This window comes from Rhipicephalus sanguineus, chromosome 10, assembly GCF_013339695.2.
Source record: "Rhipicephalus sanguineus isolate Rsan-2018 chromosome 10, BIME_Rsan_1.4, whole genome shotgun sequence".
Lineage (NCBI taxonomy): Eukaryota > Metazoa > Arthropoda > Arachnida > Ixodida > Ixodidae > Rhipicephalus > Rhipicephalus sanguineus.
Window position 1 is genome coordinate 128,660,616 of NC_051185.1, and position 14,010 is coordinate 128,674,625.

Genomic DNA, 14,010 nt, shown 5'->3' on the forward strand with positions numbered 1-14,010 from the left:
ATAGTTGAGTTCTCTCAGTTATAAAGATTTTTCATACCCTTTACTGTTCCTGTTTCGTGTTTCATCCATCGACACATACGATTTGAGACATACATTCAGGCAGTTTTCATACACAGGCAGTTTTTCCTTTCTGTTTTTCTTGACATGAAAAAAGTGTACAATACTACTTGGCGGTTTGGTATATTGAAAGACCTCTCAGAAATGGGTATACATGGGAAAATGTTAAACGTAATAGAACACCTTTCCAACCGAACATTTCATGTTCATGTCGGCAACGTTCGATCACGTCCATTTGTCAAGGAAACTGGTGTACCACAAGGTGGTGTGCTCAGTTGTACACTTCTTATTATAAAAATGGATTCCTTGTGTTTGTGTGTCACCACGCAATATGTTCTATTCAACCTATGTTGATGATGTACAGAATGGATTTAAATCATTCAATCTCTCATTATGTGAACGGCAGGTTCAGCTTGCTCTTAATAAGGTGTCCAAATGGGCCAATGAAAATGGATTCAGCCTTAATCCACGAAAGAGCACCTGCATCCTTTTTTCTCGGAAGAGAGGCCTGCACCTCGATCCAGATATTTATCTGCAGGGTCATCCACTGCCTGTAAAAACAGCACTAGTTCTTAGGTGTAATTCTAGACACGAAACTATCCTTTGTAGAACACATAATATACCTCAAGAACAATTGAATGAAAAATATGAATATTCTGAAGGTTTTGTCGCACACATCATGGGGCAGTGACAGCAAAAGCCTCACGATTCTGTGCAAGTTTCGTGCGCACACGCCTCGACTATGGGGCCATAGTTCACCAGTCTGCCACACAAAGCGCATTGAAGATGCTGGGCCCTGTCCACCACCTAGTCATTTGCCTTTCTATGGTGTCTTTTGGACAAGCCCCGTATAAATCCTTTACGTGGAGTCAAACGAGTGGTCCCTTCATTTGCAGAGGTGCTTCATTTCCTTCATATATTTTCAAAAGTAAGGGCAAACAGGGAACACCCCACATACAGTGCTATAAATGATTTACCTAGTATCCACCTGTCTCATAGCCGTCCTGCATTGAGAGCGTGCTACTCACTATGTGTATGAGGCCTTGCCAAGAAAACAGGAGTCCCACTTGGAATACCACCTGATGGCTCCCGCTGTACATCTGCCACCATGGCAGTGGCAGCTTATATAGACTGTGATCTTTCATCAAAGTTATGAAGCACGGCTGCATGCCTTGGACCCTGATCTTGAACTACGCATCCCGTCCACCTTATTACGACGTGACTCTACCCTGCTGGTCCGTCTATGGCTTGGAGTGGCCTTCTCAAATGCCTATTCGTATAATATTGGAATGGCTGAGAGCCCGTCATGTGAAGTCTGCGGGTGCAGCGAAACAGCCGCGCACCTTCTCTGTGAGTGCACCCGCTTCAACTCCGAAAGAGTGGCCCTCTGAGCCGCATTAGGCCAGCTGGACAACCGCCCTCTCACGGAGAACAAAATCCTAGGGCCCTGGCCTGCCCAGTTTTCAGCACGAGCTGCTCTGAAGGCGTTCTTGTGGTTTTTACAAGCAACCGGACTCAATATCAAACTGTGACTGTTGGCACAAAATGCTGCTATGTAGTACTTGGACTATGGTCATGATTTTGCTTTTTTGTTGTTGTATTTTGTCGCGTGCTGTCATAACATCTCTTCTTTTTTTTATTCTTTTACATCCCCTTTCCCCTTCCCACGTGCAGGGTAGCAAACCGGAGAGTTCTTATGGTTAACTTCCCTGTCTTACCTTTCTCTCTCTCTACAAAGCACGCGCCTATTGCATACATCCACACGTACTTCCTAGAACCGCAGCACTTGTTCTGAATTTTTCACCAATGCTTCGAAGTCTCACGCTGGTGTGTCCTAAGCAGAGTCGATCCATCCTCTTCAGATGCTGGTGTTCTTCACCCTAAGGCAAGCATTTTGACAGCTGAGGCTTATGTGATACTGGTGGTCATTAAACACAATAAGGAGTTGAAGTTACACCACGCATTTATATACATGGATTCCTTAAGCACTGTAAAAGCTTTGAAAACTCTCAAAACGCACAAAAAATCCTGTCATCATCTCACTGTACTCACTAGTATGCACAATTTATGCATCTAAACAACATGTTGTAGTATGCTGGGTGCCAGGGCACCGTGACATGGAAGGAAATGTGTTGACTGACCAGCTGCATCCGTCCTGCGAAACACCGCCGATTCATCCATAGCTGTCTCTGCAGTGGACCTAAAAAGCCCCTTCTGAGGAAAACACTTAGGGCTTACTGGCAGCGCTTATAGGACAGTGAAACACACAATAAACTACATGTTATCAAGCTGAACCTTGAAAACTGGCCTCCAGTATCGAGTTCATGCTGCACACAAATAACACTTACCAGGCTAAGAATAGGACACACACACAGCACACATGCATACCTTTTGTGCGGTGGTGATCCACCCTGGTGTGAGAGGTGTGGAGAACCACCTAGCATGCTCCACGTCCTAATCCAGTGCATTGAAAGAGACACTATCAGAAAAAAGCACATTTCATTACCCTACCTGCAGCAATTTCCACTGCGTACTTTGATGTTCTTCGGTTCGGATCCGCTTTTTAGATATGAATCATTGTTAGCGTTTTTAAAGATGTGCCTAGTTGTCACATCATATTGCCACGTGCGTTTCTTATTACCACTTTTGCTGTACAGTCGAGCCCGACTATATCGAACCCGTTTATATCAAATTATTCCGTATATAGAACAATTTCTAAATACGGTAAATTTACATTGAGAATATATAGCAAAAGTTACTGTTACATCGAACGAAAATAGCAACAACAACTGATATATCAAACTCCATGTGCCTGAAAAGTGCCCCAGCTAGTTGGCTTTCCCTCGCGGTGGCGGGGAAAACTACCGGGGCCACCGTAGAAAAAGTGGTTTAGACCTGGCCATGCACGGGCGAACACCCCCCTGCAAAAAATGATCCTGGCCTGCTCGCAGTGCTTACAGCCAATCAGAGGCCGTCGTGCTTTCTCTGAGGTGCGGAGGCGGTACAAGTGAGCGCCATTTTTTCTTTCTTTATGCTTGCGTGCCTGCTGCTGCCTCTTTTCCTCGAGTCCTCATTCAGCGTGGTCCATGCTGGTGGTGTTGCCTGTTGGAGCTCTGTGAAATTTCTTGGCGCGCTGTGGTCATGGCTTGTGTAAAGAGGCAGAATTTGCTGTTCGCCGCGAAACTCGAAATCATAAATCGAGTCGAGCGCGGTGAGAAGAAGTCCGACGTCGCCACCGCGTACGTATTGACATTCAACGAGTTCGTCAGTGTGAACGATGATGTCGCCATCATGGGCCAGCTACAAGATGAGGACTACGTTGCAGACGTCGTGCCGACCACGAGCCAAAGCGACAGCAATAAGGAAATTGATGATGGCCCGTTGCCTACATCCTCCGAAGTGATTAGTGCACTTGCGTTGGTCCGACGCTATTGCGTGAATATGGGAGGCTGCTCCGACTCGTTCGACAACGTGGAGGCGTGCGTGCTGCCGCAGGCAGCGAAGTCGTTGAAACGGAAGGAAATCCAGGACTAGTATTTTGTTCCAAAACAGGGCAGGCAAGTAAGCCACCATATTAATAAAGTACTTTTCTTACTGGCATGGGCCTTTGTGTAATCAAATCCTATAGCGGGCCTATATCGAATTATGCCATATATCGAACTAATAAACGTTTTTTTGGCGAGTTCGATATACCCGGGTTCGACTGTATTCGGTTTTCGCCCACAAAGACTGTCAGCAACGCTCAGCGCGAACCGCGCCTCATTGTTTGAGAAGCTTCGCGATCATTGTAGATCGTTTTGTTAAGATTGTGCGCAAGACGCGCACAATCGAGCTTATTCTAGAATTAGCGCGACAGCCAGCGATAACGCTGGAATATTCGACGGCACATGTTTAAATGCCGACGCGCTTCACCGCTTGTAAGTTGATCGATGGTCGACGCTCTGTTCGTCGCTATCAGTGTATTGCTGTAGTTTGACTTTCAGTTTCCCGGCCACAAGTTCGGCCAAATAAAGTGTTTCATCTCTGACGTGCTGACTGCTGCCTTCGTCGACGTCATGACCACGTGACATCTAGTGGAGGTGCTGTTCGTCCATGTTCCGGACGCCCCCGTCAGGACGTGAACCCAGCCCACGTCGCGGAGAAGACATCGCCAGCTACGACCAGCGAGCTAGCCGTAGGCAACAAGGTCTACCACCGGAGTACGGGCCGCTACCTGACAAGACCAGGAACACCCCGACCATGCCCACCACATCAGCGACGGCGACAGCACTCATGGCGCCTGCACCTGTGCTGCTACATCAACCGAGGGAGCCACCTACCTTCCGCGGGTCACTGCTCGAAGACCCGGAAAATTGGCTTGAAAGGTACGACCGCGTCACTCTTTTCAACAACTGGACTGATCCCGAGAAGCTACGGCACGTGTACTTCGCCTTGGAAGACGCCGCTCGAACATGGTTCAAGAACCGAGAGGCCATGCTCACAACCTGGGACCTTTTTTGCGCCGCTTTCCTGGACACCTTCACGAGCGTCGTCCGGAAGGAAAGAGCCGAAACTCTGCTAGAGACTCGTATACAGCTGCCGAACAAGAACATCGGATTATACACTGAAGAAATGGTCCGCCTGTTTTGCCATGCTGACCCCGCTATGTCCGAGGAGAAGAAGATCCGCTTCCTAATGCGAGGAGTCAAGCAGGAACTCTTTGCCGGCCTTGTTCGTAACCCACCTAAGACTGTCGCGGAATTCGTCTCGGAAGCCACAACGATCGAAAAGGCGCTTGAAATGCGTACGAGGCAGTACAACCGCCGGATTCCCACGACGACCTACAAGGAGGTTCAAGCGCTGCAATCCGACGACCTCCAAGACACGATCAGAGCGATTGTGCGGGAGGAGCTGCGAAAACTGTTGCCGTCCTCGCAACCTCAAGTAGACTCGATTACTGACGACGCACGCCAGGAAATACAGCAATCCCTGGGAGCACATCAACTAGTGCAGCCTGAGCCACAAGGGATCAGCTACGCCGCTGCAGTCCGCCACAACACTCCTCCTCGCCCGCGTCAAGACGCCGCGCCGCCGCAGCAGTTCTGCCGCCAGGCACCGCCGCTACCACCACCGCCACCACTACCGACGCCCTACCGCCCGCCGACTGAACAACGCTGCGCCCCCTGAAAGACCGACGTTTGTCGTGCCCCTGACAACCGACTGCTCTGCTATCACTGCGGGGAAGCCGGCCACACATACCGCCGCTGCCAGTACCGTCAGATGGGCCTACGTGGCTTCGCCGTCAACGCACCGCCTCCACAGCGTGGTGAGCTGCCACGCGACATCGCCGACTATCTGGCAGGAGCGCAGTGGACCCCCCGAGGACCTCCCCGATCGCCATCGCCAGGCCGCTACGCCTCTCCCTAATGTCGACGATACACTGGCCCAACCCGGAGCCGGTCACCTAGCCCGCATCCGGAAAACTAAGGGCAGCAACCGATGGAGGTGCGGTTGCTGTACAATGAGAACCAGACAGAGCCCTGACGACAAAACATCGCGGACCGAAGTAGACCTGATGACGCAACGCAGAAGCAGCGGAACAAACCGACGTAGCTGTGACCCGACGCCACGACCTAACTGCAACGCAAGACAACAAACTAGCGACCTCGACGTTCTTATCGACGGCCATAGCGCCACAGCCCTCGTCGACACCGGAGCTGATTATTCTAACATCAGTGGACCGTTTGCCGTGAGGCCGAAGAAGGTTAGGACTGCTTGGGAAGGCCCCGAAATCCGGACCGCTGGAGGCCATCTAATAACGCCGTCTGGAGTCTGCACAGTGAGAGTCACCATTAATAATCGCACTTATGCTGTGAGCTTCGTAATCTTGCAACATTGCTCGAGAGGGATGTCATACTTGGCATGGACTTCTTAAACCATCACGGCGCCGTCATCGACCTGAGAACGAAGTCAATAACTCTATCGTCGGAGAAAGCCACACCACCGGATACGAACCCATGTCAACACGCCCTGAATGTGCTCGAAGATCAAGTCACCATTCCTCCTAGATCCAGCATCATAATTCCCGTCGGCACCGAAATGGCTGAATGCATCGAAGGTGTCATCGAGAGCGATCAGCGTTTCCTGCTAGACCGTGACATTTGCATCGCAAGAGGCATTGCTCGGCTGTATGAAGGAAAAGGAAGCGTGATGCTAACGAATTTCAGCCAAGAATACAGACACCTGAGCAGGGGCACGACGATTGCGTACATCGAAGAACTCTTGGCTGTCAGCGATGCGTTTGCCTTTTCAGATTCTGACGAAGCTACAACAACCGCAATGCCTGAGCCATCCTTCGATGTAAACCCAAGCCTTCCCGCCCGCCAACAGCAACAGCTCCCATGCCTTCTGAAGAAATACAAGGACTGTTCCTCGTCGTCATCACGGGTCCAGCAAATGCCCCTTGCTAAACACCGTATCATAACGGAAGAAAATGCTCGACCACTCCGTCAGAGTCCCTACCTGGTTTCGACGCGAGAAAAGGACGCCGTTAAGAAACAAGTCAAAGAAATGCCACGCGATGACATCATCCAGCCTTCGAAGAGTCCGTGGGCGTCTCCCGTAGTGTTAGTGAGGAAGAAGGATGGAACCCTACGTTTCTGCGTCGATTATCGTCGCCTGAACAAAATCACGAAGGAGGACGTGTACCCTCTTCCACGGATAAACGATGCCCTGGATCGACTCCACAACGTGAAGTACTTTTCGTCGATGGACCTCAAGACCAGCTACTGGCAAGTCGAAGTCGATGAGAGAGACCGAGAAAAGACGGCCTTTATAACACCAGACGGCCTGTTCGAGTTCAAGGTGATGCCCTTCGGTCTTTGTTCGGCACCTGCGACATTCCAACGTGTTATGGACTCAATGTTGGCTGGTTTGAAGTGGCAGACGTGCCTCGTGTACTTGCACGACGTCGTTGTGTTTGCCTCAAGCTTCGGCGAACACCTTTGGCGCCTTGAAGCTGTACTTGAAGCAATCAAGACCTCCGGCGTCACCTTGAAGCCTGAAAAGTGCCGCTTCGCGTATGAGGAGCTCTTGTTTTTAGGTCATGTTATCAGCAGGGATGGTGTTAGCCCAGACACGCGGAAAACAGCTGCCATCGCTGCATTCACGAAAACCATGCGCCGTTTTCTCCGCTTGTGCGCCTACTACAGGCGCTACGTCAAAGAATTTTCACGAATCGCCGAGCCGCTAACTCACCTCACGAAGACCGACGTGCCATTCAAGTGGGAAACGGCGCAAATTGAAGCATTTGAAGAACTGAAACGACGCCTTCAGATGCCTCCGATACTAGCGCATTTCGATGAATATGCCGATACGGAAATCCACACAGACGCAAGCAGTGTAGGACTCGGCGCCGTCCTTGTGCAGAAGACTGACGGGCTGGAAAGGGTCATTAGTTATGCTAGCCGGTCACTATCAAAGGCAGAAACGAACTATTCCACAACAGAAAAGGAGTGCCTAGCGATCATCTGGGCTACATCCAAGTTTCATCCCTACCTCTACGGCAGGCCCTTCAAAGTTGTGAGTGACCACCACGCATTGTGAAGGACCCTTCAGGTCGGCTCGCACGGTGGAGCCTATGACTTCAAGAATTTGACATTCCACCGTTGTTCCGAAGGTACTCACGCGGGGACTGACGTCGTTTTTCTTGCGCAACGGTGTTCTCCTAAAGAACTCACCGCTTCGAGCTGATTGCCTTGTCGTGGTACCCTCGACATTGCGGCCAGAGGTTCTCCAGGGTCTGCACGACGACCCGACGTCTCGACACCTGGGTGTTTCTCGCACCTTCGCCAGAATACAGGAAAAATACTACTGGCCGCGCCTTTCTGCCGACGTCGCCCACTACATTAAGACTTGCCGAGATTGTCAGCGACGGAAGACACCGCCGACTAGGCCAGCGGGACTTCTTCAAATACAGCGAGACGATCTTCAAATCTTCAAATACAGCGAGACGAGCCACCGCCGCACCACCGCCTACCACCCGCAGACCAATGGCCTCACAGAGCGTCTAAATAAGACCATCGCCGACACGCTGGCCATGTACGTTGACGTCGAACACAAGACATTGGACGCCATCCTTCCGTACGTGACCTTCGCATACAACACGGCCGTACAAGAAACGACACAGATGACGCCATACAAGTTGGTCTGTGGACGGAGCCCGGCAACAATGCTCGACGCCATGTTACCAAATGTGACCGACGAGGAAAACATCGACATGACCACCTACCTACAGCCCGCCGAAGAAGCACGACAGCTCGCCTGCCTACGGATCAAGAACAAGCAGTCGACTGACAGCCGCCGCTACAACCTTCGACGGCGCCACATGGAATACCAACCCGGTGACCGTGTATATGGGTATGGACGCCAATACGCCGACGGGGACTTAGTGAGAAGCTTCTTCGACGATACTTCGGACCGTACAGGGTACTTCGACGCCTCGGCGCACTCGACTACGAGGTTGCCCCTGACGGCATTACGAACTCTCAGCGGTGCAGTGCGCGACCTGAAGTCGTCCATGTCGTGCGCCTCAAAACATATTACACGCGTTAGTGAATCTGAGGACTGTACTTCTGCTTATTGTTTATTGTACTTTCTTGCTGTATTGTTGTTATTTATTGTTGCCTGTATTGCCCCCCCCCCCCCCCCCCGTTCTGTTTTAAGCTTCGGGACGATGCTTTTTCAGTTTTTCAAAGGGGGCACTGCCACGTGCTTTGAGAAGCTTTGCGATCATTGTAGATCGTTTTGTTAAGATTGCGCACAAGCTCTCGAGCTTATTCTAGAATTTGCACGACAGCCAGCGATAAATATTCGACGGCACATGTTTAAACGCCGATGCACTTCACCGCTTGTCAGTTAATCGACGGTCGATGCTCTGTTCGCTGCTATCAGTGTATTGCTGTAGTTTTACTTTCAGTTTCCCGGCCACAAGTTCCGCCAAATAAAGTGTTTCATCTCTGACGTGCTGACTGCTGCCTTCGTCGACGTCACGACCATGTGACAATATTTTCTGGCGATCTGTAGCACGACCTCTGAACAGAGGTTGCTGCTGCGGTGGCTACATCAAAGAAAGCACCTGCCTCGCGGCCCTTGGACTCAAGGGCGTTGACGAGGCGTTCGTGCTAATGCCATATCCCCATGATTTTATTGCCACAACCACTTGCCATTCATTCTCACTGCACACATTTGACGCCACCCTCACGATTTTTAATACTGTGTTCTGTGCACCTTTGGTGCGCAGGGTTTTGGGCTTGTATACAGCCAGTTAACATAAATCATAGTTCACACCCGTTACCTGTCATCGTAAATCACTGATCACTGTTATGTTTCCATTATCTCTCATGAGACTCTTGGCAAAACATGGCCCTTGTGCCACTAAAAGCCACATATTATCATCATCATTATGTTCAGTAAATGGAGCTTTTACATAGAAAGTGCATTCAGATCTGGGCTTGTATACAGCCACTTAACATAAATCATAGTTCACACCCGTTACCTATCATCGTAAATCACTGATCACTGTTATGTTTCCGTTATCTCTCATGACACTCTTGGCAAAACATGGCCCTTGTGCCACTAAAAGCCACATATTATCATCATCATTATGTTCAGTAAATGGAGCTTTTACATAGAAAGTGCATTCAGATCTGGGCTGTATACAGCCACTTAACATAAATCATAGTTCACACCCGTTACCTATCATCGTAAATCACTGATCACTGTTATGTTTCCATTATCTCTCATGACACTCTTGGCAAAACATGGCCCTTGTGCCACTAAAAGCCACATATTATCATCATCATTATGTTCAGTAAATGGAGCTTTTACATAGAAAGTGCATTCAGATCTGGGCTTGTATACAGCCACTTAACATAAATCATAGTTCACACCCGTTACCTATCATCGTAAATCACTGATCACTGTTATGTTTCCATTATCTCTCATGACACTCTTGGCAAAACATGGCCCTTGTGCCACTAAAAGCCACATATTATCATCATCATTATGTTCAGTAAATGGAGCTTTTACATAGAAAGTGCATTCAGATCTGGGCTTGTATACAGCCACTTAACATAAATCATAGTTCACACCCGTTACCTATCATCGTAAATCACTGATCACTGTTATGTTTCCGTTATCTCTCATGACACTCTTGGCAAAACATGGCCCTTGTGCCACTAAAAGCCACATATTATCATCATCATTATGTTCAGTAAATGGAGCTTTTACATAGAAAGTGCATTCAGATCTGGGCTTGTATACAGCCACTTAACATAAATCATAGTTCACACCCGTTACCTATCATCGTAAATCACTGATCACTGTTATGTTTCCATTATCTCTCATGACACTCTGGCAAAACATGGCCCTTGTGCCACTAAAAGCCACATATTATCATCATCATTATGTTCAGTAAATGGAGCTTTTACATAGAAAGTGCATTCAGATCTGGGCTTGTATACAGCCACTTAACATAAATCATAGTTCACACCCGTTACCTATCATCGTAAATCACTGATCACTGTTATGTTTCCGTTATCTCTCATGACACTCTTGGCAAAACATGGCCCTTGTGCCACTAAAAGCCACATATTATCATCATCATTATGTTCAGTAAATGGAGCTTTTACATAGAAAGTGCATTCAGATCTGGGCTGTATACAGCCACTTAACATAAATCATAGTTCACACCCGTTACCTATCATCGTAAATCACTGATCACTGTTATGTTTCCATTATCTCTCATGACACTCTTGGCAAAACATGGCCCTTGTGCCACTAAAAGCCACATATTATCATCATCATTATGTTCAGTAAATGGAGCTTTTACATAGAAAGTGCATTCAGATCTGGGCTTGTATACAGCCACTTAACATAAATCATAGTTCACACCCGTTACCTATCATCGTAAATCACTGATCACTGTTATGTTTCCATTATCTCTCATGACACTCTTGGCAAAACATGGCCCTTGTGCCACTAAAAGCCACATATTATCATCATCATTATGTTCAGTAAATGGAGCTTTTACATAGAAAGTGCATTCAGATCTGGGCTTGTATACAGCCACTTAACATAAATCATAGTTCACACCCGTTACCTATCATCGTAAATCACTGATCACTGTTATGTTTCCATTATCTCTCATGACACTCTTGGCAAAACATGGCCCTTGTGCCACTAAAAGCCACATATTATCATCATCATTATGTTCAGTAAATGGAGCTTTTACATAGAAAGTGCATTCAGATCTGGGCTGTATACAGCCACTTAACATAAATCATAGTTCACACCCGTTACCTATCATCGTAAATCACTGATCACTGTTATGTTTCCGTTATCTCTCATGACACTCTTTGGAAAAACATGGCCCTTTGCCACTAAAAGCCACATATTAACATCATCATCATCATGTTCAATAAATGGAGCTTTTACATGGAAAGTGCATTCAGAACACTTATGACCATCAGTTGCTGCTGTTTCACAACCAACCATGAGCGAAAAAGTTCTCACAATGTGGGAGGGACCGCAGTGACCCTTGAATTGAAGGGCTCCAAACATTAGAAGCACGGAAGCTTGGGCTAGATTGTAAGACATGATGAAATAACTTCACTGCGCTGAAAAACGAGGACAGAGAAAAAAGCGTTGTCTCCCTTTTCCCTCTGTCCTCATTTTTCGGTGATGTTAAGGTGCTCCAAACATGCTGCCATGGCATATCATGGAATGTGAAAGTAACTAAACATTCAAATGCACCTTAGAGAATTACAAGCCTTGCTGAGAATTTAACACAACTTGCATGCTTCGTCTTCCACTGTATTTCTTACATCCTATATCCATAACAAAGCATCTCCACAGTTTAAGGTTATGTGCGACTCAAATTGAAGTTACGAAAGGCAGCGAATGTCGTAAAGGCTTTGATATTAATATACAAAACCATAAAAAAACTCTTCAATAAAAAAGTTTTATTGTTTAATGCACGCCACTTATGCTTCTAACCAGTGCACAATTCTTATATGCCGGGTGCGCAGAGGCGTGGCGCTTGCAGATAAAACTGCCACTTGCATTGATGCGCAGCCATTTATTCCATATATCTGAAGCCATTCTTGCTGAAAAAGAAAACTAGGCAAGTATTGGCAAACAATGTGGGATTCCGAAATGTCGAATAAGCTTGGTTTAATTAAGTCAACCTTATAAGAGTGACAGCCAATAAGAAATGTTTGTAGTACTTTTTCAAATGTTAGCCGCACACTTTAAACATTGTACCAATTGGTGTATAACTGCTTGAAAAACAAACGAGAACAAAAAAGGGCATTTTTTTCTGTCTCTTCTTTTCCTCTTGTAACCTTGCATTTTTCAAGTAGCTTTTCACATCATTGTCACGATTTTATTGCAACATGTTTATTTTATGCACTTTTAGCACATTGTTCTAGGCTTGTCCTGACAATGTTGCTTTTACATTGCACCTCATCTTGTGCCACCATTTATAGTAATCTTTTGATGTAGAATGTATTGAGCACCTGTGATTTCTGATTTTTATTTCCAGACACGATGGTTGAATTGCAAAAATTGGAATATAGGAGCATGAATACTCACTAGCTGAGTGAACTCACTTTGAATTGGCAGCTGATGTTGTTTAAACACATTGAAATGTTGCATGTTTGTACTTTTGTTTTTCTCATTCTTGAATCGTTGGTTCCACTACTGCAGGAGTCGTGTGATGAATCATAAATATTAACGGCCTGTTCTATTTCGAAGCACCGAGTAGGATTTTGCAGTTTCTTAAGTCCTCTCAGATATCTCTTGGTGTTCGTGTCTGAATGTCGTGCAGCATTTCATCAATGCAACATCTTGCTGGGGATACGAGCCTGGCTGCTCTGCACAAGACAGATACAGTGTTGGTTCCTGTCCAGAGGATTCAGCTGGCTGGTGAGTGTCTCACTGTGCCCAATTGGAAATTTCTCATTGGAACACGAAACAAAGTAATTTTTCCAATCAAAGAAAGTGTTTTGTTAGCATGCCTTCTAGAGGTGAGCTTCACTGCCCTTTGCATGCCTCATGTCCGCCTGATCTTTCTTGTCACAGAGCTTTGTTATGAATTGCGTGAAGAATTAAATTTGCAGCTCCAGAGAAAGGCATGAGGTGTCTTGACATTCGAGAGAGCTACTGACTCAAGAGCGCTGGCATCCTATCAAAGATAGTATGTCAATACAACATGTCCAATACAAGATCTGGATGTTGCCCTCACTGACAAGGATAACCTCTTGCTCGACAGGGAAGCGTACAACAGCAAAATTCATAACTTCCTTAAAAGCCCAGCCTATGAAACCTAATAACGCAATAAAAACGTGCTTAAGAGAACTTTTTGTTGGGCGATTTGGTGTACGTTCATATTTGCTTTAAAGGAGCAGTGATATAAAATTTCAAGCTCGAGATTTGGCCTTTACTTGATAGCTTGGTATGCAGAAGTTTTTTGAGCCAAGTATGAACTGCGTCCGTTGTGTAGAAGTTATTTTATTTCGACGGCGAACAGCGTACGAAAGCTGAACGGTGCGTTCAGCACCTGCGGCATCAACAGTATTATAACGTGTTCAGCTGGCCCCCAGGCGTTGAGTGACGATGCGCTGGTAACAAAACGTCGACGATCTCAGTGTTTTCATCGTGGTGCCAACTAGCAGCGACGCCTAACAGCGGCTTCACTTCGAATGTCTCGGCTGGTTGTCTCAAGCATGTCTCAAGTCCCGCGTCTTCACCGCGCCGCTTCGAATGATTTGTCGTGTCCTCGTCAGAGCTTATGATAACTGGGAGCGACGAATGATCTCAACTGCATTATGTGCCAGCATGTCGTGAAACAGTTGTGTGTTTCTTACACCAGTTTCAAGTACCACAAGAAGGAGTGTCTTTATCACGGACAGC

At 47.1% G+C, this 14,010-nt stretch overlaps 1 protein-coding gene across 1 annotated transcript in view; it reads left to right on the forward strand.

Moving 5' to 3' along the window:
- The window catches only part of LOC119406732 (EGF domain-specific O-linked N-acetylglucosamine transferase), a 346,078-nt gene that overhangs the window by 17,546 nt on the left and 314,522 nt on the right, over positions 1 to 14,010 (forward strand). Inside the window, exon 4 of the mRNA XM_049420193.1 lies at positions 12,926 to 13,023. Coding sequence (XP_049276150.1) covers positions 12,926 to 13,023 — 98 coding nt within the window. The remainder of the gene's footprint in view (positions 1 to 12,925; positions 13,024 to 14,010) is intronic.